Genomic DNA, 25,791 nt, shown 5'->3' on the forward strand with positions numbered 1-25,791 from the left:
GCATTGCACCCGTGTGAAGCCATGGCGGGTCGCTAGTACTTAAATAAAATATTTCTTGTTAGTTTTTTTTAAAGTTTGTACCTATGCTATTGATAAGCTCTTCCATATATAAATCTAATTAACTTTGTATATTCCAAAATAAACCCATATGTGTTTTCTATTCACTTTGTTATTATATTTTAATTATTTCAATATTTGAAAAATTTCTTGGTTTCGTCTTTACTCCGGGAATTTCTAGCATAATTGTGACTATTTAGGGTTTCTTGACATTATTTTGCTGAAAAACAAAACTTGGACAAGTTATATTCACGCCAAATGGAACCGCACTTTCCCGAAGTATTTTCAAAGAGCCTTCTTTAACATTTTAATATGTCTGGACTCATATAGTATTCTGCACAGTACGCGCGTGTTTAATCAGGACATGTCGGCACATTCAAACTGATTTTTATTTAGTTATTATAACTATTATTATGTAGATATTTTATTTTTAAACGTGTTTTTTTATGTTTTTCTGTTATTAGTGTTAGATATTTACTCAATAAATTACGCAGTTAATACGCGAATAATAAAGAAACAATGATTGAAAATAAGGATTGTTTCGGGTTCCCTGTAACTAGTCTAGGTGAATTTACAAATGTTCCAACCAAACTAGAAAGAATAAAGTTGCTGTTCTGTTGGGAATGGAACCCGCGACTTCCGCCTGTGAGCTTAATGTTCAAACTATTACACCATACAAACAGTTACCTACCATGTTTCTACGACTTCTCAAATGATAATATTAGTGCTTAAAAAGCAAACTGAATAGCTTTTACACTGAAATACTTCCAATTTTACGTCGTATCAGTTCAGCAATGACATCATACCCAAATATCTAATTATTTTAGATAGAAAATATGTGAAAACATGGTACGTGCATTTAAAATTTTAGCTTTTTTGAAGTCGAAAAAGGTAGAAAATCATCAACATTATTTATTTAGACGCCAGAAAGCAAAACTAATATTGTTGTCACTCAAATAGTATTGTAATAATTTTTTTCATTAAGTTTTCGAAATATTTTTTTAGAATTATTTATTTCCATTCGAATTCTTCTCTTTTTCTTTACATATTTTAAAGTCTCCTTTTACCAACTATGGGTTTATCTCGACTGGACCTACTATTTAATGTGGGCTCCGAACCACGGTCCTCGGAATTAAGCCTACCGACTGGCGAGTGACCAACTTAGAGATCATCCCAGAAGGCATCCGGTCTTACCCAGCCTGGTTACTGGCGGGACTGGTATCATTTTCCTTGTTGGATTGTACACTCTTGTCTAGGACAATCACAAACATAAATTTACGACCATGCCCGAGCAGGATACGAACCCGCAGCTATCGTAACAGTAGAAGGACCGTCCTGTTGCCTTTACCACTGCGCCACCAAGCCGGCTCAGTTCGCACTGAATATTCATAGTTCAGAAATGTCAATGTCTGTCGGGTCAGCTGGTATTTAGTCATAAAGCATTTAATTTAGTATGTTATATTATAAACAATGCTATTAGAACAAGCATAAAAATTGCTTTTTACGAAACACAAAAATAAGTACACTTAATTATAAAGCGCCGTAACGCTGTTTAATTATATCTGAAGCCTTTTCGCCAACCATCATGATGGGGGCGAAGGTATGACCGGAGTTGAGTTCTGGCAAGACGCCTCCATCTACCACTCTTAGATTCTTCATACCGTGAACGAGCAATTTAGGATCAACCACCGAATATTTCGGGTTCGGGCCCATTATAGTGGTCGATACCGGATGATAAACCTAAAATCAACAACCAAAAGTATTCGAAGAAGCATCCGATCGACGTTCTATTATACTTACGGGAATCGTCAAGTGTCTTATTCCACATACCCACCAATCCTTACTCAATTTCTCGTGCGATTCGCAATTTGGGAAATCGAAATCGAGTACATACGCCGATTTCGATTTCAAAATATCGGTATTGTTCAGGTCCAGGATCAATTTCAGGCCTCTGTACAGCGTCTCTATATCCTCATCTTCGGCCAGGTAGTTGGGATCGATCAGAGGTTTATCAATGGGATTGCTCGACTTCAGTTTGACGGATCCTCTTGATTTTGGATGCAGTAATGCCATATATAGCCATATATCCCTGAGAGAATCGCTCTGGAATGCCTCAGTGTATTCGTCGGTCAACCTATAGTAGAAAATAAAAAGTAATGTTGAGAACTATGGACTGTTTAGTAATTGACTACTTTTTACTACCGACTGTTTCAGTCGCTATTTTTGGTCCGACGGATTTTGTTACTATTTACTATCGACTGTTTCAGTCGTGTACTTTTAGTTACTATTTTTGATCCTACTAGCTTCATTCGACTGATTTTTAACGTTCTGGCTCTGTCGTCCTAGTCGCGACCTTGACAAAAATGTACTCAATTTATGCTTACACAGATTTATATGTAATATATATAGTTTTATGATTTTTTTGGGAGTTGTTTGTAAATTCCAATATATTGTACATTAATATATCAACATTTTGGAACAATGTAATAGGGTAAAAAGATTAAAATTGTGAATGATAAATAGTAAAATACTTGTGACTGTTTTTATGGCAATAATAGGTAATATTTTGATTACTCTCTCGATTTTGGTTAAAAAATATTTCCGTTCAATGATAGATAAAGTACTTACTTTATTTTAAAAAGCTCTAGTAGTTATTGTGCGATCATCATTTTTAATTATGTCCGGAATTAGTTTTTTATTCTATGATTATGTATATGTTTAATTTTTATGTAGTATTTAAGGTTATTGTACATCTTTAGTGTTTAGGTTTTGTTTAAGTTCTATTGTGATGTCTATATTTATTATAGTATATTATTTTAAAATATCAATTAACATATTAAAATACGATAAACATTTGCGGGGTATTATTCCATTCCACAGAAAAATGCCATTCCATTTTACATATCCACAGAACATTCAAAGATAAAAGTAATTCTACCTTTAAAATTAAATTATTAATTGCATGTAAATAGTATTTACTAATTATTTTTTTCCTTTTCTTTGTTAAAGTTAGTATGTGAAAGAATACATACATCGCATACTACCATTGATAAAAATAAGCACTTATAATATTACCTGCTCCAAGCTATTATCTCCGTCCTTTCATCTCTCACAATTTATATAGGAAAGGGTACGTGCATCTTCGTCTAACATCACGAATTGAAAAAAACAGTCGAATCGTGCTTTTGACTGAAAATAGTAATTACTATTTTCTGTCCCTAGTTTTTTGTTTATTGACTGTTTCGTTTGTTTTACGACTATCGACTGTTCTCAGTCAATAGTTCCTAACACTAACAAAAAGGAAATTCATGAAATATACCTGATTTTTTTAGGGGCTTGTATGTATTTTGATCAACTATATCTATTAGTGAAAATGCAGAGGTGTTAACGTAAACAATTGTTAAACAACTTAATCCAACTGTAAATGCGATGATTTTGATATTTGTCTACCTGAAAAACAGAATTATTATTACGACAAAATTACTCCGCAAAAATATATTAGGCCTACAAATTAGTTTTAAACGATTTTTTTTAAATTTTAAGCTTTATTGTAAAAAATTGCTAAAATATATTTTGTTCAAATTATTGCCGATAGTCGCCACTTTTTCCCATCTTTCAGACAATTTACCGATTCCATCTAAAAAGTATGACGTACCTTTTGAGGCTATCCACAAATCGAAATTTATGGTATCTTCATAAGAAGTGAAGAGCTGCTTAGACAGATCACGATTCATAGTCGGAACAAGTAGTAATCTGAGGAAGCAAGGTCTGAAGAATACGGTGGATGAGGGAGAACTTCCCATTTCGATCTTTCCAAGTATGTTTTCATCGGTTTTGCAAAATGTGGTCGAGCGTTGTCATACTGAAGGATAACAATGTTGTGTCTGTTCTAGTATTCCGGTCGTATAGTGTGGTCAACAGCGATTACAGCCTTTACCAGGAAACACTGATATGAAAGAAACAAGAAGGGCTTTATAGGTGTGGAAAAGGCTTCAATGCACTAAGAGATATAATTATGTAGCGATCTTGAGCATGTCGAATTTTACATCGTGGAATAGCGATCTACAAAATACCCAGAAATGTAATCCCAGATGTTGAACACGGGCGGGGTGCCAACTGGAACCCGACAACGAATAGCTGGCGGCAACCCCGAGACGTTTATCTGGGATATTATTGAAGGGTATTTCGGTCATTCAGTGCTCAACCATCGTTTGGTTTAGACGTGCCACCATCGACTGCCCAAGCCTCGTCAACAGGTAACACCGCTGCCATCCGTTTTATCTAATTGTATTTTCCACATTTTTTTTATATAGCCATTAAATAACGGTCACATAATGTAAACACCACTGTTTTATTTCGTTTTACCTCCATTCACCGAGCCACATCATTTTACCCTAAAATTAAAAAAACTCTGACATACATATTGTTGAGTCTGTATAATTAACTGCAGTTTAAGTCCTTCGATAATATATGCATTAGATGTACTATAATGTTAAAATAAATTATATTTTCTAAAATTATTTTTGATTAATTGTTTTATCTATATATTAATCGGCTTAGCAAAAATTTTTCCTCTCTTTTTGAAGAAAACGGCGACGAAGGAGGCGTCCTGAAATACGGCACGGTTAAAGCTTATATCGAGGAAGAATTTTTAGGCCTAATATTTTTGTGTAACGTTTGTGGCGCATACAAATAAATATATTCCAATAAAACGGAAAACGCCCAAATCAAGCAAGATTTTGTGTTACTTTCGATTATTCCTGTATTCTTGGAATTATAGTTTGGATAAAAAACTATTAAGAATAGTATTGTCACGTGCCGGCTTGGTGGCGCAGTGTTAAAGGGGGTTCGAATCCTGCTGGAGCATGATCGTAAATTTATGTTTGTGATTGTTTAAAATTTGTGAATGTTCTAGGAAAGAGTGTATTAAAATCCGACAAGGAAAATGATTCCAGTCACGCCAGTAACCAGGTTTCGCCAATCGGTAGGTTTAATGCTGAGGACCGTGGTTCGGAGCCCACGTTAAACTTTAGGCCCAGTCCAGATAAATCCATAGTTGGTAAAAGGAGACTTTAAATATATATATATATATATATATATATATATATATATATATATATATATATATATATATATAAGTATTGTCACGTAAAGTTATATTTTACATTTTTTTGCAGAGAAAAATTAATGTGCCCGCTTTATCGGAAGGTATATACAACTGTGAAGAAAAACCCGATATATGTGAAAATTTCATCCAATGTTTTCTTTGCTTACAAGAGATTTAGATTTTCTAAATCACAATATTAATGTAATTTGATGACTGGCGAAGAAAAAAAAAAAGAAAAAATGTTTTTGCTTAAGAACTGTTATTTTAGATAGGGTAATTTTAAAGGTTGTTAAATTTTTTCTGTAAATTTTAGTGGTTTTGCTTCTGATTAATTTCTGGCTTTATTAGAAAATGCCTTTCTTAACAAAGCACCAACCGAATAATTGGGACACATGGGATATAAGACAAAATAGAAAGCAAAAGATAAATGAGAGCCATAGCCATAGAACAATTAGTAACACTTAATAATAACAATAATTATTTTAATCAGCCCGGTGTATTTATTGTTTTTGTAATATTTATTTTAGGTGAGAAATATGGATAAAAGAAAATAACTATATGAATACATAAATAATTACCTTATTGTGTTCGTTATTATTTTAATATACATGCCATTAGTCACTCAAATACTTAGTCACTCATATATCAGTTTCAGAATTGTTTTATTCATATATTCTCTGTTTCAATATTCGTACATATATTATTTCATTAATTATTCCATACTTATATTTTTAACATAAAGGTAAAGAAAGATTATGTATATTCATATTTGATGCTCTGAAGTTGTTGCAATTCTGAAAATAATCTTACTCATGATACGTTTGTTATAATGTTCAGTGGCGTAGTAATTTACACTTATTTATAATTTGTTAATTATTAGAACTTAATGGAAATTAGATTTAATCAAATGCCATTTAAAAAAGGTTAGTGAGTGTTAACTCTTGAGATAGTTTGTATATATTTTAATATACACACAATTATTATTTCAATTAATCTTATGTATCAAATATATTTCAAATATTGTGAAAACTAGTTTTAGTAACATATCATTTTTAAATTATTCCCTTTACTCTGTTCCCTTCTCTCTATTATATATATATATATATATATATATATATATATATATATATATATATATATATATATATATATATATATATATATATATATAGGCAATAATAATATATAGTTCGTATAGTCCCCTTGCAACGTTGCCGCATCAAATTTAAGTTTAGTTTTATTTTGACTCTGATATAAAACACCAACGTAAACTAGTGATCGCCACGTGGTTCAATGGTATGTGAAATGTATGAGGTATGTATTACCTCATAATAAACTGAGTTTGTGGTCCAGTGGGTGCCGGACATCCTATTGCGAATTCGATCTCGGGCCTGACCGTATCGTTACGGCCAAAATTCGTAAAAGCGACCATTTGCAACTGAAAAGTGGCAGTTAGCGGCCCTTCGTTCTTCTCGTACATCTTCAAAAGCTCTAACATCGTGTTGTTATAAAATACCTCATTCGTCCTACAGAAAACTTCGTTAATTTAACAATACCAATAATGTGAATATATTTTTCACCTGATACCCAGTCCTATGAACATTGTGTGGTCCTGTAAATATTTGCCAACCGGTAGGTCTTTCACGACAGGTATGTCTAAAGAACACAGGTGTTCCTTAGGTCCTATTCCTGATAACATCAGGATTTGAGCGGAATTTATACTACCAGCTGAAAAATCATAAAAATATTGTTGATTTAACTCTTCTGTTGTTTCTGTTCTTCTGTAATTAAACTTCTGTTAATGTATGTTTTTTCTTCTGTAAAGGAACATCTAAACTGGGGTGATACGTATACTAAAACGACGTAACAGCAACTTATTTCAATAATAAAAGTTTGGTACTAAGCATTAAATGATACATGAAATAACAGGTCATTGAAAAGTCCCCGGCCTACCACATTTTTTTGGCAAAATTAGTTTTTTTATTCAACATAATTCCCTTCAAGGGTGATACACTGATTATAGCGACCCTGCAACTTTTCGATACCATTTTTGTAGTACGATTTGTCCTTCAAAATTGGCCTCAGTTTCGGTGACCACCTCTTCGTTCGATGAAGATGTCTTCCCAGCGAGCATTCTTTTGAGATCTGAGAACGGGAAATAGTCGCTGGGAGCCAAATCTGGAGAATAGGGTGGATGAGGAAGCAATTCGAAGCCCAATTTATGGATTTCTGCCATCGTTTTCACTGACTTGTGACACGGTGCATTATCTTGGTGAAGAAGCACTTTCTATCTCTTCAAATACGGCCGTTTTTCCTGAAATTTCCTCCTTCAAACGGCTCAATAACTGAGTGACTAACTAAAGTGAGCTCGCGCGGCATCCACTTTTATCCGGCACAGAGCTTTCTCATACCAAAATATTCGTGAGTTATATGATGTACACGTTCAGTTAATATCTTCAGAGTGTCTGCTATTTCATTCAATTTCATTTTACAGTCATTCAAAATCATTTTGTGAATTTTTAAAATATTTTAGTCGGTAACAACTTCTTTTGGGCGTCCACTGCGTTCACCATCTTCGGTGCTCATTTCACCACATCTAAACTTAGCATACCAATCCTTGATGGTTGATTTTCCTGGGGCAGTGCCCGAAAACTCGGCATCAAGCCAAATTTTTGCTTCGACTGTATTTTTCCCTTCAAAAAGCAATATTTTATCAACATGCGAAATTCCTTCACAAACTAATTATCCGACAGCTGTCAAATTTATACACGCATCTTTTGAGTCATCTATGTGTCAGGCCGGTGACTTTTCAACTGACCTGTCAGTAAAATATATCTGCAAAATATGTTTACTTATAATGGATATATAAGGGTAAAAGAGCTGTTTAAGAACATTGTCCGAGACTAGAACAGTTATGGCCGATAGCCATCTGGGATGATATTTTTGTGAAGAATATTCGCCCTGCAGCACCAACAACAGCATATTGGTTGAGAACTAGACACTCTCCCCAAGTGTTGGCTATGCATTGATGATGATGATGATATCAATCAGATTTGTTTCCCTTTTCATGGAACTTGCGAACTTAATATTTATTAATATAGTTATGATCTTAATTTCACTATAAATAAATGTATCGAACTGATAAGGTACAAAATATTGCCCCAGAGTTTAAACGTGCCTCGAAACTTACCAGACATGATAACTTCCTTCTTAGCGGCAGCGAAGTACCTTTGTCCGTTTTTGACGAAGTAGACACCAGTTGCTCTATCTTTCGCTTCGTCAATAGCAATTTTAGTAACAAAACTCCCCATGCTGATATTTAAGTTAGATCTGCTCTCTACCGGCTTCAAGAAAGCTGAGGCCGTGCTGACTCTTTCGTTGCCTTGGCGAGCGACTTGTACTTTCGATATACCGTTTTGTACTTTGCCGTTGTAGTCGGTGATGTGACTGATATTGGCCATATCGAAGAGATCAATCAGAAACTCGTCCTAGCAAAATAAATTATGTCAAATTTTAAAATACAGCCCAATTGATTGTTGTAAATTGATATTAATCTATAATATTTAGTCGAAAATATATTATTTTATCACTACATAGTATAAAACAGAGTCGCCTTTTCTGTCCCTATATCCCTATGTGCGCTTAAATCTTTAAAACTACGCAACGGATTTTGATGCGGTTTTTTTCAATAGATAGAGTGATTCAAGAGGAAGGTTTATATGTATAATACATGCATAATATACTAAGGCAACATTGCTAATTTTTGAGGTTTCTAACGTGATGTCGTAAATTAACCTATTTTTTAGGCTTATTTAGCAATTAGCAAAAACGCTGCCTAACCCTACGAGTTAGATCAAATTAATGTACTACAGTATTGTACACCATAAAAAGGTCTACAAAAAAGTCCGCGATGGTATATGTTTATCTTTTAGGGATAACCCACATTAACAATTTTTATTGTTTACTATTTACGTGAGAAAATGGCTTATTTACGAAGCTATTTTAAGCAATACGGCATTAATCCTTATCGAATTAAGTACCTTAAATACAGTGTGCAATTAATATAGATCAATATGGTTCCTTACAGCATGTAAATTAAACAAATATTTTCGGAGATATTACAAATTTAAAATTTGCGTTTAAAAATGTGTAATGTAATAAAAATTGTATGAATTTAGATATTCCAAAGATAGCAGGAAATCTTCATAGTAAGTATAGGGGAAGAGGAATTGTTTTACTCCAAATTTAATGCGTGCAGGCCAAGGGCAGTAATGAATGAACCAAAAATACTGAATCGATTTTAATAATGTTTTCATTGAGTGACATAGGCATATATTTTTTATGCCCGTGCAAAGTCGGAGCGAGCCGCTATGTTTTTATATACAACGTTCATATTTTTTCTGTAGTGTATTTAATTTAGTATCAGCATTGCACCCGTGCGAAGCCGGGGCGGGTCGCTAGTTATTATTAAATTAAACAATGTTATATTTGCTATCGGACTATCGCGAGCCCCACATCATTTAAAAAAAATATTACGAGTTGATGGTTTGAAAATATTAACGTGGTATTTTATTAGTACAGAATTTTGAGAGAATCGTTTTTTTTTCTCATATTTTCAAAGCTTAAGCTTTTAAGAATTTGCCCTTAAAAGGATTAGTCGAAATTTAAATCTAAAAACGAGATGTTAAATATGTTTCTCTCGAATCTACTTTTTAGAGACTTAAAGATTGGTATTCAATAAAATGTTAACATACTTTATTAGAAAAAAAGTGTCCAAATTGGGTGGTGGCAAAATTACCTTGAAAGTAAATGTGATTATACTACATGAAAGTTTTTGTTGCGTTTTGCAAAAGTTGCTTGTAAGTGCCATCAACTAAAAACTTAATAATTGTTAAGGAGTTCATTTACTTGACCAATTGTATATTGGTTAAGATACTTATAATTAACATTTTGGCTTAAGGCTCCTAAACCGAGATAACCTTTTCAACAAGAATGTTAGAAAATACATTAATACAAAATAAAATAATACAATTTGTAGACCAACAAGATGAGCTTGATTTTATAGACAAGAGATTATCATGCTTGTTTTGTTATATTGTTAATACATTCCTAAGCTGTCTCTTTAACTCCTCGATTTTACCATAATAAGATCACATCAGTCATTTTGAAATATATCATATGTTTTAATTTTTTGTTGCTGTACTTTTTTGGTATGTTTTCTTCTCCATTCTGACGTATATGATACAATTTAGCCGTTTTAATTATCCGTTCCACAATTTTCACATTAACATTGTAAAAATCATAACTTGCCTCCATACATTTTTGTGTTAAACAAGTAAGTAAAATATTAACAGACACAGACTTTCAGCTGTGCTGCAATGCTTTCAGTATAAGGGAATAAAAAGATAAAAACTTTAATACATCTTATTTAAATTGATAGCACTAAAGAAATATGAAAGAGAGAAAAAGCGCTATAGATAATTGGAGATTGAAGATTGAAGCCCATTTTATATTGACATTTAAGTATTTTTTATTTATATATTTATATTTCATTATTCTTTATGTATATATATTATATACTTATATTTCAGCATTTTGATATTTTATAATATTTCTATTTATGAAGAATTTTATTTTAATAAATTGTTTTGAAAAATTACACATAGGTCTTATTTCAAATTTAATTCGCCAGTAGAATGTGAGGTTGGTCACGTGATGCATATGATATCGTCGGCCAATTAAATGCTTTCCTAATAAAATATTTTCTTTAATGCCTAACCAATGAAATGTGGAGAAATTGTGGCGACCGCCGACCGACAAAGCGAAACGCCCCAAGACGAACGACGTCCTGCTACAACTTCGATGGCAGCTGACCCCGTAAAACTCCTCGCTCAGGTTAGGATCCCCATCTCATCAGCAGTCCCTGGGCGTTTGTTTGCGTGATTGCGGGTGCACTCCGGAACCTGCACCACATAGAGGTACGTTCCACGGCAGTTCCACTAGGAGGGAAGTTATGTTACGACCGCCACGACCCTTTAGGCCACCACGCATTCACCAACAACAAGTTAAAAGGTTGGCAACGCCGGTGGATTGGTACCATGCGGTTCTAGTCTATAAAAGACCATTACGACGACGTCCTGCTCTATTTTCTTTTCTCCATCCCCTTGTAACAGTAGCACTTCCACAGCGCTACCGTACTTCACTTAACCTAATATCTTGTCAGTTCTCCTGTCGAGCACATATATAAATTATAAATTAAAATAAACAAGTCTGATCTAACCGGTGATTTTGGTTCTGGTGCAAATTCCTTCCAAAAATAGTAGTGAGTGTTCGGACAAGCAATCGCGTCGACAGCCATTCATTCCGACCGACCGACCCGACGAACATTTCTACAATTGGTGACACCGACGTGACCAAAGTGCCTAACAGGTAAATCAGCTCAACATAAGCCACTCGACAGGTGCTTGACACGTGCATGGAAGGATAGCACGAGTAACGGAACCCATCAACATCACATGGTCGACGACATCCCACGAGACTAGCCTGATGGACGAAAACCACAGAAGCCCATCATGTATACCATCAACACATAAACACCCTCGCGTCACGAAACGGGACACGTAACACACTTATAGGTACCCTCAAACAAAGCTAAACGCCCCAAGACGAACGACGTCCTGCTACAACTCCGATGGCAGCTGATCCCGTAAAACTCCTCGCTCAGGTTGGGCTCCCCATCTCATCAGCAGTCCCTGGGCGTTTGTTTGTGTGATTGAAGATGCACTCCGGAACCTGCACCACATAGAGGTACGTTCCACGGCAGTTCCACTAGGAGGGGAGTGATGTTACGACTGCCACGACCCTTTAGGCCACCACGTATTCACCAACAACAAGTTAAAAGGTTGGCAACGCCGGTGGATTGGTACCATGCGGTTCCAGTCTATAAAAGACCATCACGACGACGTCTCGCTCTCTTTTCTTGTCTCCATCCCCTTGTAACAGTACCGCTTCCACAGCGCTACCGTACTTCCTCTACCTAACCTAATATCCTGTCAATTCTCACGTCGACCACATGCATAAATTATAAATTAAAATAAACAAGTTTGATCTAACCAGTGATTTTGGTTCTCGTGCAAATTCCTTCCAAAAATAGTAGTGAGTATTCGGACAAGCAATCGTGTCGACAGCCATTCATTCCGACCCACCGACCCGACGAAAATTCCTACAAAATGACGTTCTCAGTGCCTTCCTACTGAGACCGCGCAAAACAATTCTTAACTCTCCATGACCCAACTCGAATTAAATATTCGTGGTTTAGACCGGGCAATATCTGTCAGGTGAGTTAGTAAATAATAAAAATACCATAGATTTCAGTAATAAATAAATATACCAAAAAAATAAAAATAGAGAAACATTTGGAAGTTTATTGGGTTCTAGTAAAAATAAAAAACTGGTGAATTTTAAAATGAAGTGGATCATCATTTCGATGTCATCTTAACTGTTATCGGTGAGAGATAGAGATTCAGTTTCATCACCTTAATTCGAAAATATCTCAAGACATGCCACACAGATATTCTCGAAATTAAAAAAAAAATACTGAAATAATTTAAGAACATACCAGCCCAGGAATTTTTCCGACATGGCTGATGGTAAACGGACCGCCATCTCCGTGGAAACTCGAGTCCCTAGGTTCCAAAATAGCTTTTTCGGATTTCTTAAAATATGGCAGTACCTCCTCATACGACCAACCTTTGTTATGATATACTTTATCCTGAAAACATATAAAAATGATTGTTTGTTGAATTTCTTAAGATTGCTATTGAACTCGCCCATCTGTTATAATCCTCGGGATGGCCTCGAGCGTACACAGCTGCGTTGATTGTTGTTCCGCCACCAATAACATTACCCAGCGGTAGGAAACATTGCTGATTTTCGATGCCCAGACAGGAATGTTCCTGTTTGGTCGTGTTGTAACCCCAACTCATCGGTGACAGTAAAGTGTACGGTTCTAAACCCAATATTTTAGTGAAATCATTGTCAGGTCCGCCTGCTTCTAAGAGCAGGACGGTCCATTTCTTTATCTCTGTTAGTCTATTGGCTAGGACTGCCCCTGCGGCACCAGCGCCCACTATAATAAAATCGTACGACCCGAAATCTGAAATAATTGAAAATCGAGAACATTACAACATAAAACAATAATTAAAATAGCCGGCTTGGTTGGCGTAGTAGTAAAGGAGGCAGGACGGTCCACCTACGATAGACGCGGGTTCAAATCCTGCTGGGGCATGGTCGTAAATTTATGTTTGTGACTGTTTAATATTTGTGATTGTCCTAGGCAAGAGTGTAAAATCCGACAAGGAAAATGATCCCAGTCACGCCAGTAACCAGGCTGGATAAGACCGGATGTGTTCTGGGATGATTTCTAAGTTGGTCACTCGCCAGTCGGTAGGCTTAATACCGAGGATCGTGGTTCGGAGCCCGCGTTAAATTGTAGATCCAGTCCAGATAAACCCATAGTTGGTAAAAAGAGACTTTAAAAAATATATATAAGAAATAATAATTAAAATATTTGTTAATATGACATTAAAAGACTGGAGGTGGAAACGAATAAAAGAATTGGAAAACCGTAAATTTTAATTTTGCTATAAATAGCAATAACTGTGCAGCAGTAACTGTGTATAGTGAAATAGTAATAAATGAATTTAGTACCATTGTTCTGTTGTACTTGCATCAATATACAAGCAAGGCGAGTTCGGGATTAATACATCGGTATATATTTTCCAAATTAACATCAAATTAGAATACTTGAACTAAAGTTAAGAATAACACATCACATCAATCTTCTGATTTCCTCCATATTATTCAGTAGCTATATTGCTTTTACGTTGCTATGATCTAGCAACCTTATTTCATGTTTTAAGCCGAAATCTTGGATCACTTCGTATATCCAGTTGATTTCCAGGTCATCGTGCAGCTCTTCGTTAGTTACACAGCGATAAGCATTGATAATTAATTGGATTACTAGTTGGTTTGATGTTTTAGTGCAAAAAAATATTAAAACCCCATAGGTCCAAATTGGCTTTATGATTGAGTTATAAACTAATTTCTTTGATTTTAGGACAAGTTGAGAGTACCTTCCGACTAACCAGTACAGTTGCTTGACTTCTAACATGATGTTTCCAGTTTAACATACCATCGAGATATATTCTGAGGTATTTAGTTGATTCTACTGAAGTAAAATTTTATTTCGACGCAATTGACATTGTATCTGTTGGAAGAGAGATTTTTGTTAAATTGGCGGCCTGATGGGGCTTCTCTTCCTCCTTTCCGCCACGGTGAATCCACCATTTGGGTCTTCGGCTCCAGTCGGTCGTGGTGCAGGTTGATTTGATTTGACACAAAGGGAGGCTGATGTATTGTTTGAACCGTGGCGGATTTGGCTAGCGTGTTGCTCATCGCAATGCATTAGCTCTCTCCGTTCTCAGTTGTTCTTAGTTTTTGTCATTTCGCCGTAACGCAAAATTAACATGGACAGATTTGGAGCTATCAAGCTATGTTTTTCAAGCTCTACTCTATTTGTAGAACTGGTTGACTGCTACTTGTACGATGTCTACAGTCTTAAGTGGAGATATATCTTTTGCCATAATAATTGTGTCATCGGCAAATGCTCCAACTACTGCTTCTTTTGTTATTGGGATATCAGTAGTGTAGAGCAGATATAGGAATGGTCCACAGACACTATCCTGGGAAAATCCAGCCGAAATAGGTTTAAGTGTTGGGAATGCCCCATCATGTGAGAGTTTAAATCTTCTTTCGAAAAGATATGAACAGTTGACAGTAATTCCGCGGCAGCAATTTGCTCATTTTGTAGATTAACCATCTGATTTTAAGAGTAAAGTGTCTAGTAATGCTTTAAGCTTTTTTTCCCTAACCGATGTTGATGAAAAGAGCATGATAAGTTTTTTACAAATGGGTGAAGCAAGGTGTAGATTCTTTAATTTTTACTGATGGCCTAATTGATTTCATTTGACCTCATCCTCATCCTCATCCTTGATGGAAAGAGAGACCCGATAGGGTGGTGACGCTTTCTCGACATGCATTTTTTAAAAATCTTTAGACGATATGATTCCACATTTCCGATTTTCGTGCTTGATGCGTCGTCATAAATGTAACATAATTTTCTGGCTTAAGTTCATCATCACCAATCCATAGTCGGCGTGACAACAGCAAAATTCGACCTTAAATATTCGGTTCCTTCAATGAAACTTTTTTCTAGTGAATTACTAAATGGTTAGAAAACCAGAATTAACCACATTTTTTACACTTTTATGCATGTATGTATGTGTATGTATGTATATCATATGTATATATATATATATATATATATATATATATATATATATATATGATATATATATATATATATATATATATATATATATATATATATATATATATATATTACATTAGAATATATATAAATATTCAGTATCGTTTAGTGCTCGTCATTCATGAATCGACACTTCTTTCCGTAAAATAAAATGGATTTTAAAGCAAAATAAAAGATTTAGTTATTTTAAAGCCTTCAGATTCTACAACTGACACAGTCGGTAGGATTTCGGGGAGATCATAAGACTGTTCTTTTTTTAATTCATTCAATTAACCAGAATCAGAGTACTTATCAAGAAAAGAAGACAACATTAGATTGACAATCGCTCTGCAGTAGTCGAAGCATTCTTTGGTATAGGCCACGTAGAATTATTATAGTATTAAGTATTGCAGCTAAGCCGTAAGGTCACAAACGGTGTATCGAAGGCGTTCAAAGGCCCCTAGCCATAAAGGATTACAATGAGGAAACATCATCTCTCCATAAAATTTTTAAAGTAAAATAAAGGTTTTTGTTATTTTAAACCCTTCACACTTCACAACGTATAAAATACACTTTTCCGTCACTAACATACTTACGTATAACAACTTAATAATTCTATTTTCATTGTAATTTTCAAGCAATTTATATATTGATCCGACATCAATATTTCTTGTAGGGATATTTTTGTACAATTTCTTAATAAATTATAATTTATTAAAATATAAGATGATTCTGCTACCTAACAAAAGAACAATATATTGTAGCGACTGCGACGACCTTTTAGGTCACCACCCATTCCCCTATATCAAGTTCAAAGGTTGGCAACGCCGGTGGATTAGTACCATGCGGTTCCCGGCTATAAAAGACCACCACGACGACGTCTCTCTTTCTTTTATTTTCTCTACCCCTTGTAACTGTACACTTCCACAGTGCTACCGTACTTCCTTCATCACCTAACCTAATATCCTGTCCATTCTCCCATCGACCACATGTATCAGTTTATATGGAAATAAACAGGTATTTCTTCACCCAATGTTTTTAGTTCTCGTGCAAATTCCTTCCACAAAAATAGTAATGAATGTTCGAACAAACAATCGCATCGACAGCCACACCTTGCGACCGACTGACCAGACGAACATTGGCACATAACATCAACACATGAACACCCTTGCATCACGAAAGAGGACACGTAAGGCACCACACTTATAGGTACCCTCAAACAAATCGGGACGCCCCAAGACTAACGATGTCCTGCTCAACTATGATGGTAGCCGATTCCGTAAAATTCCTCGCTCAGGTTGGGATCTCCATCTCATAAGCAGTCCCTAGGCGATTAATAGCGTAATTGCGGGGGCATTCCGGAACCTGCATCACATATAGGTACGTTCCACGGCAGCTCCACTAAGAGGGGAGTGATGTAGCGACCGAGATGACCTTTTAGGCCACCATGCATTCATCTACACCAAGTTCAAAGGTTGGTAACGCCGGTGGATTGGTACCATGCGATTCCCGGCTGTAAAAGACCACCACGACGACGTCTCGCTCTATTTTCTTTTCTTTTCCCCATGTAATTGTACACTTCCACAGCGCTACCGTACTTCACCTAACCTAATATCCTGTCCATTCTCCCATCGACCACGACTATGAGTTTAATTCGAAATAAACAAGTATTTTTTCACCCAGTGTTTTTAGTTCTCGTGCAAATTCCTCCCACAAAAATAGCAGTGAGTGTTCGGACAAACAATCGCATCGACAGCCACACACATTCCGACCGGTCAGTCGGTCATTCCTACAATATATAATTTTAGTTTAAGACAACTAAACTGTCACTCCAAACTTGCTACAAGTTTATATTATTTATAGACCAAAATTGTAAAAAGTATAAGTTTGAAAGTTAAGTACTTATAAATGAAAAAAAAAAAGGCTCGCAGGCTCATTTTAAACAATTCACTATCTTTTTAGGTCGAATTTTCTACTATTTCTGTCTATTATTTTAAAGCCGATAAGGTTTGTTAAAAATATCCGCTAATTAGTGAGATCAACAAACAAATTACTTGAAACTGATGGCAAAGGCGATATTTTTAAATTGATATACTTAAGTATGTTTAATAATATTCCTCAGTTTACAGATAACCATATAGATATTAAATATGTACCACAATATTACCACACGAATACCACTTTAGCTTAGTATGACACAGTTATAATAACTATTTTATATAACGGCAGTTATGTATTAGAAAGCAGTTCAGAGCTATAGTGATAAAATGAAGTAGAAAAATAGGTCTCACTAGTGAGATATCTAAAACTAGAGGACGATATTTATAAAAATATACCTCATGGTATATTTCCAATCCCATGAGGTATATTTTAGGTGTCTTCGAGTTGTACCGATGTATGTACAGCATACCATGTGTAGCGAAAAGTTATTAACGTTTTCTTCCAAAAAACTACATAGTTTTCAAGAAAATTAAAAATTATTTATTCAAAGTATTGGCATTTATCGAGCCATTTTCTAACTTCTTTGAAATTGGCGGAAAAGAAAAAGAAAAACAGAAAGTGCTGCTCAGCAAGCGCGTGTTCCATTGATGCGAAAAGTTGATAGTCGGACGGTGCAAGGTCTGGAAAGTACGGCGTGTACGATAATATGTCACATTGCTGTCAACGGTTTCTTGACTGGTTTTGCTTTATGAGACGGTTTATGAGTTATCGTGCGGTAAAATCTGTAAAATTGTGCTCTGGTCCCACCAAAAACTGAGCACTGTATTACGATCAAGACGATTTGGCCTTGGGGTTGATCGACCGGCTTCGCCAGGTGATCACCATGAATTTTTACGCTTGGGATTTTCAGAATAAATCCATTTTTTATAATTCGTCAATTATTCGATGTATAAATGACTTCTGATCATACCTTTGATCAGTATTTCATAGATAATTTTTCGATTTTCCATATGTCTGTCATTCAACTGATGTTTGGTTCGTTTGAATTGCACCACAAAGGCATTTCAATGACTCATTTCTGTAACGCGATTTTTGTTTCTGTGGTTTGTTTCAGTTTGTGTATCACGCTATCTTTGTGTGCCTGAATATAGTAAATTCACCATTTTTTTGACTAAATTATAATCACTAATATTTGATTACGATCTTCAGTCTCAAAAGTGTGTATCCAGTGTGTGTACGGAAATTGTATATGTACTACAAATGAGGAAATACAACAAAAGAAATCATGAAAATATTACCTAAGATATGTCCAAATAAGGCGAAGGCAAAATTATATTGGAAGTAAAGGTAATTATACTACATGAATAGAATCAAATGTTGTTAAAAATTTGTTTGTGAAGTGCTAAAAGTTTAAGTATTTTGAAGGGTTCGATTTACTTAAACAAATGTGTATTGGTTAAGATACTTATAATATACTTATAAATGAATATATTGGCTTAAGGCTACTTAACCGAGATAGGTGGGATATTTTTTGGTCTACCCATGGAGTCAGAAAAAGTATGTTTAAAAGGATACATTAATACAAAATAAAATATCTGGCCCCCAGCGACTAGTTCTTGTTCTCAGATCTCAAAAGAAAGCTAGCTGGGAAAAAAATTTCGTCGAATGAAGACGATGGCAAAAATCCATGAATTGGGCTTCGAATTGCTTCCTCATCCACCGTATTCTCCAGATCTGGCCCCCAGCGACTATTTCCTGTTCTCAGATCTCAAAAAAATGCTGGCTGGGAAGAAATTTTCGTTGAATGAAAAGGTGATCGCCGAAACTGAGGCCTATTTTGAAGCAAAGGACAAATCGTACTACAAAAATGGTATCAAAAAGTTGGAGGGTCGCTATAATCAGTGTATCAGCCTTGAAGCGAATTATGTTGAATATAAAAAACTAATTCTGCCAAAAAAATGTGTCTTACTATGGTAGGCCGCGGACTTTTCAATTGGCCTGTTAGCTTTGATGAGATGATGGCTGGCAAATAATAATTGCATATTAGCCTAGCGAAAAACCGGTAATGACTTTCCGGTATACTTGGTGTTGTTTTCATTATGTTTTGATAAAAAATTAATACAATTTAAGCAGATGACGGAAATATTGATATCAGTGATACTTACATTTTATTGTTGAACTATCGGTCTTCAACGAATCGTAGTTATCTTTTGGTATAACGTAACTTTCTGCGGCCGATACATTACCCAAAACCATTTTAACGAAATCCTCGAAATTATCGTACTTTAAACTACATACTTCATTAAAAAATAACAGCGTAAAAGAGAGTAACGTGATTTTCCAAATATACATTTTCGTCTAGCCTCTCCCATTCAGTCACGTTTATAACTGATAGTTTACTTGCGTCGCTGTATATATACCATATGAAGTATTAATGAGAATTAGTACTAGAACCTATTAGGTAAATTAAAAATGTTTATCAAACCATATATTAATTAGCTGAAACTGTGTCCAATTAAATAAAATCTTATCGCATAAAATTTAATAAATAGTTATTAAGGAGTCATAAAAAATAAATATTACGAGATATGACAACAATTCTGGGAAAAATCATTCTTTTCAGATATCACGGCAAACTTATGGAAATTTAATTTTTTTACAGGACGCGTATTAACAAACCGTAAAGCTGCACATAACCTACATTTGTGTATTATAACATAGAAAAAATAGAAATTTCATGGTATAGGCGACCTTGGGGAAATGTTTTGTTTAGTTCAATCAACTGTAGCGCTGCGATCGCAAATTGTGATTGGCTAGTTTAAATTCCTGGTGCCGCCACTAACTTGAAATGTGATCGGTCGATCAAATTGTGTGAAATAAGCATTTTCTATGGGCGTCCATTTTTATGTTTGTTGTTTGTAGGTTTATTTTTTGTTTAGATCAAGAAATATTCGTTTTACGTTGTGCATATTTTCTGTTTTACATTAATTATTCTGGAGTAATAATATAAAAATTGATGACAATGCGTCAGTGTAGTAAGAGATGTAGTGTACCGGGGTAAAATTCTACTACGGAAATTAGACATCGTTTCCCAAAGAATGATCTCGCTCCTTTCCAAAAATGGGTTGATCAAGTAAATAGTAGTAAGGTACCTGGATAAACCACAATGCAAATATATCAACGTCATGGAGTCCGTCACGGACATTTTAGTGAAAAATTTAGAATTATCCTTCCTTCACGAACAGGTATTAGGGTACATGAATATCCATCATTGGTTTTATCAGGTACATATAAAATTATCTATCTACTACATGTCTGTTTATATATTGTTTGTTTACAGAAATTCAAAACCTTATGAAGATGTTAGTAGTAATAAAATTCAATTAATCTACCAAGTTGTTTGTATGCTGTCAGTGTGATGCCTCTACATAAAGAAGTCTTACAAGAAGGTAACAATTAATATAACTGGATAATTAGTAGTAATAAATACTACTTTTAATTGTAAAATATCCCTAAAATATTTGCAATACTTTAACTTTTTAGAACAATCAGTGTTCAATCATTTTATAGTAGAGGAATTATATATTTAAATTCGATTGCCTTGTTAAGAAAATATTTGTTATGGTGCCATCAACACATTTAATTGCTACTTTTAGGGGATTTATTACCTTAAAGAAATCTATTTTGTCTAAATTTACAAATAACTACATTTGTTTAACAAATCTTACCCAAGATTGCTTAAAGAATTTTGTTGGATCTATTAGAGGTCATGGAGGTAGAAACAGCATCCTTCCCATACTATGTTCGAGAAATTTTTAAAAGGGCTCATCACTTCAATTTTTTCACATCATTTTCCCGGAGAAAATTGTGAAGAAGATGAACATGTTAGATAATTTATATTCTTTTTTTAACGGGAGTTCTAATACCACTTGAGGTTGTTAAATCACCAGTTGAGTCTATATTTTCAGTTCCAGAGAACTTTTCTCTGATGAAAACGAATCTAATATTGTATTTTAGTCTTATTTCAGGCTATTTAACAAAACTTCTGAAAAAGAGACAACATGCAATATTTGTCTATATTCTATATTAAGTAGTTCCACAGATTAAATACTCTAAAATCTAAATATTTTTAAAAAACACATAAATTTTTAGTGTTTCAACTGTCCAATCCATAATGATTTTCAAGACCAAATTTTAAGTTATTATGAGGTGTGATTGTATTTTTGGTTTAATGAAGTTAATGCAATATCAGCAGGGAAGGATTTAAAGTTTACCTTCAATATATCAAGATAAGTTAGAACTCTAATAGTTCCCATAAAATTGATGGCACTAAACATATATGGGAAGGCCTTATCGAAGAATTATAGATATTTTAATATTGCCTAGAATAGAGTTCATAATTGTTTTTTTTTTGCTTTTTGTTTATATATATTTATATTATTTACACTTATGTATATTTGTATAGGATTTTATTTTAATAAATTAATTTTAAAATTTAAATTTGATTTTTATTTAAATACTATTGGCCAATAAATGTGACGTCACAAAATAATCAGGGGAGATGGCAGACCAATCAAAGCAAAGTATTTTCCTTACAGGTTTCTACATAACTATTTTAAACTAACCGATCAAATTCGCGTTGTCAGCGCCGCCAATGATTGGACTAAGCGAAACTTTGCCCCACTACTTACCATTGCAGTTGCACACCCCTGAAATCAACTTATGCGCATGCGCATTCCGATAATGTACATCTGGTTGTGTTTATAATTTTCTAGTTTTATGCATAGAGACATAGAGATTTAACTTTTGGGGTAAATTGATATGGTTCGGTGAATGGAGGTAAAACGAAATGAAACATTGGTGGTTAAATTATGTGACCGTTATTTATTGGCAATATAAAAAATGTGGAAAATACAAAATAGATGAAACAGATGGCAGCGGTGTTACCTGGAGATGAGGCTTGGGCAGTCGAAGGTGGCACGTCTAAATCAAACGATGGTCGGTTACTGAATGATCGAAATACCCTTCAATAACATCCCAGATAAACGTCTCGGGGTTGCTAGTTATTCATTATCGGGTTCTAGTTGGCGTGTTCAACAACTGGTATTATATTTCTGGGTATTTTGTAGACCGTTATTCCACGATGTAAAATTCGACATGCCTCAAGGTCGCTAAAAACTTTATAGGAAATTTTGGGAAAATGTTTCGCCACGTCCTACATGTATATGTCGCTACATTTAAGATGTTACTTGTTTTACTTGCTATGCTAAGAGCCGCGACGTGATCTGCTTGGTTCATTTCGCTCTATGGTTCAATGTAATTTCGCTCTTATGTTATGTCTTATTTTCAATGTGCCTTACACAGAGAATAATTTGGTTAACTTTTGATAACGTTTATATATCAAATTATTAATTTATTTTAGTACTAGCGACCCGCCCCGGCTTCGCACGGGTGCAATGCTGATACTAAATTAAATACACTACAGAAAAAATATGAAAGTTGTATATAAAAACATAGCGGCCCGCTCCGACTTTGCACGGGCATAAAATATATATGCCTATGTCACTCAATGAAAACATGATTAAAATCGATCCAGTATTTTTGGTTCATTCATTACTGCCCTTGGCCTGCACACATTAAATTTGGAGTAAAACAATTCCTCTTCCCCTATACTTACTATGAAGATTTCCTGCTATCTTTGGAATATCTAAATTCCTACAATTTTTATTACATTACACATTTTTAAACGCAAATTTTAAATTTGTAATATCTCCGAAAATATTTGTTTAATTTACATGCTGTAAGGAACCATATTGATCTATATTAATTGCACACTGTATTTAAGGTACTTAATTCGATAAGGATTAATGCCGTATTGCTTAAAATAGCTTCGTAAATAAGCCATTTTCTCACGTAAAAGTAAACAATAAAAATGGTTAATGTGGGTTATCCCTAAAAGATAAACATATACCATCGCGGACTTTTTTGTAGACCTTTTTATGGTGTACAATACTGTAGTACATTAATTTGATCTAACTCGTAGGGTTAGGCAGCGTTTTTGCTAATTGCTAAATAAGCCTAAAAAAATAGGTTAATTTACGACATCACGTTAGAAACCTCTAAAATTAGCAATGTTGCCTTAGTATATTATGCATCTATTATACATATAAACCTTCCTCTTCAATCACTCTATCTATTGAAAAAAACCGCATCAAAATCCGTTGCGTAGTTTTAAAGATTTAAGCGCACATAGGGATATAGGGACAGAAAAGGCGACTTTGTTTTATACTATGTAGTGATATACAAGTCGGTAGTTGAAATGCATTCTCATTCTAGCAAGTGTAAATATTAATGAAGTGTGCCCGGATCCACAGATAAAAGTTGTTAAAAAAGTACCCGGCGATATTTAAGAAATGAGCAGAAAACATTAAAAATCCTAAACTTGTTGGGTTAAACATGAAACAGATTTATGATGGTTATAGACATTTATGTGATACATTTAAACATTCCTTTAAGTACTAATAAACAATTTAGTGATGGTGAAAATAATACCACAAGCCCAGAATATGTACAAACGGAAGTGAATCAAAATCAAAATGATATAGAAGGTAAATTGATGGAGTCAGTCACATTTCTGTTCATAATTGTTACCATTAATTTCTAAACTGTCTTAGTATATTTGTAGTGCCTATTTCCATCGTTCCAGGCCCACAACCATGGTGTTCAAAGCAAGTGTCGTCGACATTTGAAAAAACTCTAGAAGGTAAAGGTAAAGTTTGTATTAACTTCAGTCCAGATGTTCCTATAAGAGCAAACAAAGTTTTAAGTTGTACCGCAGTGTATATCTCTCGTAATTTAGTAAAACTTTTGAAAAAAGAAATTAATTGTGATTTTTGTTTACATACAATTATGAATAAATCAGTAGACCCACAAATTGAGACTGATTCTATAGAGGCAAAACAATATCTCGTGCCCCAGACTCCAACAAAATTGTTTTATTATACTGTCAGTAGATCTTTGAGCTATATCTTTTATTTTATTCAACGATTTTGCCACGTCGATAATATAACAAAATTTTTGTCAAATGTTTAAAAAAATAAAACAAATTTAAAACCCTTCAATTGTACATTCCACAATGATCTTTTGAATAAAATATTAAAAATACTACCAAGGTGTGCTATATACTTTTGAGGAAAACAGGTGAAGAGAATATTAACAGGGAAAGACTCTCAGTTTGCTTTCAATATAAGAAAACAAAAAGACAGAACTGTGATAGATCCTATGAAATTGATGGCACTAAACAAATATGAAAAAGGAAAAAGACGGAAGAGATCATTTTAATTTTTTTAAATTATATTTATATTTATTGTTATAGATTATATTTATATTTATATTTAAAGAATTTTATTTAATAAATTTAGTTCAGAAAAAAATTGCTTTGTATTTAAATTTCACTGCCGCATGCCAAACGTTACTAATGAGCCAATCAAATGTCTTCACAGTAAAATATTTTTTACAGGTATACTATATACAGGTGCCTATAATGAAGATTTAAATTGACCTATCAAATTGCTTGAATGGCCCATTATGGCACGCTCTGGATGATTGGCAAAGCAAAACTTTGCGTCAGAGACCTCTATTGAGTTGCATCTCTATTACTCTATGATTTTATGGTTATGTTTTCAGGTACTTGTCATATGCGGTTCGGAAATTTTGATGAAATTCAGAAAAAAAAGAGCAAACTACTAGTTTATTTTTATAGCTAATTAAAAAATGAACAAGTTATAACCAAGCTGAGACGAAAAATTGAGTTTGTGAATGTATGTTTGCAATATATGTTACTATATTATATATTACTGGTACAAAGTCCATTTGAAAACGTAACTAAAATTATAATATATTCTTTTACAAGGTAATTTCGAAGCACATATAATGAAAGTGAATATACAATGTAATTTGTTATCTAATACTGTTTGGTATGTTAAATTTGTATAAATTCCAAGTGGTTATTAAAAAATATTATGTGTAGCATGCACATTTAATAAAAATATGTAAGGAATAGGTACTCGTACTGTTCCAAACATTATCATACCTATTTGTAGTAACAGATCAATTCAAAAGTTCCCGGCCTGATAGATAGAAGGCGCTACTAGAATTAAATCGATATGTTTTTAGTTAGCCCTAACCCTCAAAAGATACGTGTATAAATTAAACAGCTGTAAGATCATTAGTTTGTGAATTATAGCATTTTGAGTGAAGCAACTTTTGTTATTGTGAAAAAAAATGAATAAAAAGGAATTTCGTGTGTCGATAAATT

At 34.1% G+C, this 25,791-nt stretch overlaps 2 protein-coding genes and 2 long non-coding RNA genes across 6 annotated transcripts in view; 2 read left to right on the forward strand and 2 right to left on the reverse strand.

Annotated features, from left to right (window-relative positions):
- The window catches only part of LOC143204121 (uncharacterized), a 236,256-nt gene extending 230,807 nt beyond the window's left edge, over nucleotides 1–5,449 (forward strand). The window contains exon 2 of one of the 2 annotated variants that reach the window (XR_013007517.1): nucleotides 5,235–5,362. Coding sequence is in view for 1 of the 2 variants with exons in the window: in XM_076416591.1 (XP_076272706.1) it covers nucleotides 5,235–5,342 (108 nt within the window). In the remaining variant the exon portion in view is untranslated. Of the gene's footprint in view, nucleotides 1–5,234 lie in introns of both variants that reach the window. The other variant, XM_076416591.1, reaches the window with a different exon arrangement.
- On the reverse strand, nucleotides 1,490–19,867 carry LOC143204102 (glucose dehydrogenase [FAD, quinone]). Its single transcript, XM_076416562.1, has 8 exons — nucleotides 19,640–19,867; nucleotides 12,994–13,319; nucleotides 12,783–12,935; nucleotides 8,355–8,652; nucleotides 6,745–6,892; nucleotides 6,490–6,690; nucleotides 1,858–2,191; nucleotides 1,490–1,797 (listed from the first exon to the last, which is right to left on the reverse strand). Exons 1-8 carry the CDS (start codon nucleotides 19,824–19,826, stop codon nucleotides 1,588–1,590), a joined length of 1,857 nt encoding a protein of 618 aa, XP_076272677.1. The 5' UTR covers nucleotides 19,827–19,867; the 3' UTR covers nucleotides 1,490–1,587.
- On the reverse strand, nucleotides 3,133–4,003 carry LOC143204126 (uncharacterized). 2 transcript variants are annotated; one of them, XR_013007518.1, is made up of 3 exons: nucleotides 3,713–4,003; nucleotides 3,377–3,507; nucleotides 3,133–3,246 (listed from the first exon to the last, which is right to left on the reverse strand). It is a non-coding gene; the product is annotated as an uncharacterized LOC143204126 (long non-coding RNA). The 2 variants fall into 2 exon arrangements; XR_013007519.1 differs by lacking the exon at nucleotides 3,133–3,246 and having other exon boundaries at nucleotides 3,322–3,507.
- LOC143204128 (uncharacterized) lies at nucleotides 3,746–4,073 on the forward strand. Its single transcript, XR_013007523.1, has 2 exons — nucleotides 3,746–3,874; nucleotides 3,951–4,073. It is a non-coding gene; the product is annotated as an uncharacterized LOC143204128 (long non-coding RNA).
- Nucleotides 19,868–25,791: the final 5,924 nt, after the last annotated feature.

The sequence above is a fragment of the Rhynchophorus ferrugineus genome, unplaced genomic scaffold (genome assembly GCF_030347505.1).
Source record: "Rhynchophorus ferrugineus isolate W39M unplaced genomic scaffold, kcgeb_rfMv2 rfM10, whole genome shotgun sequence".
NCBI classification, from domain to species: Eukaryota; Metazoa; Arthropoda; class Insecta; order Coleoptera; family Curculionidae; genus Rhynchophorus; species Rhynchophorus ferrugineus.

Coding starts and splice junctions, on each gene's coding strand:
- LOC143204102 (XM_076416562.1), bottom strand. CDS start 19,826: ATGTATATTTGGAAAATCACGTTACTCTCTTTTACGCTGTTATTTTTT. Junction 12,936..12,993: donor CCGAGGATTATAACAGATGG/GCGAGTTCAATA, acceptor ATATGTTTTCAG/GATAAAGTATATCATAACAA. Junction 6,691..6,744: donor TTCATAGGACTGGGTATCAG/GTGAAAAATATA, acceptor AGTTTTCTGTAG/GACGAATGAGGTATTTTATA.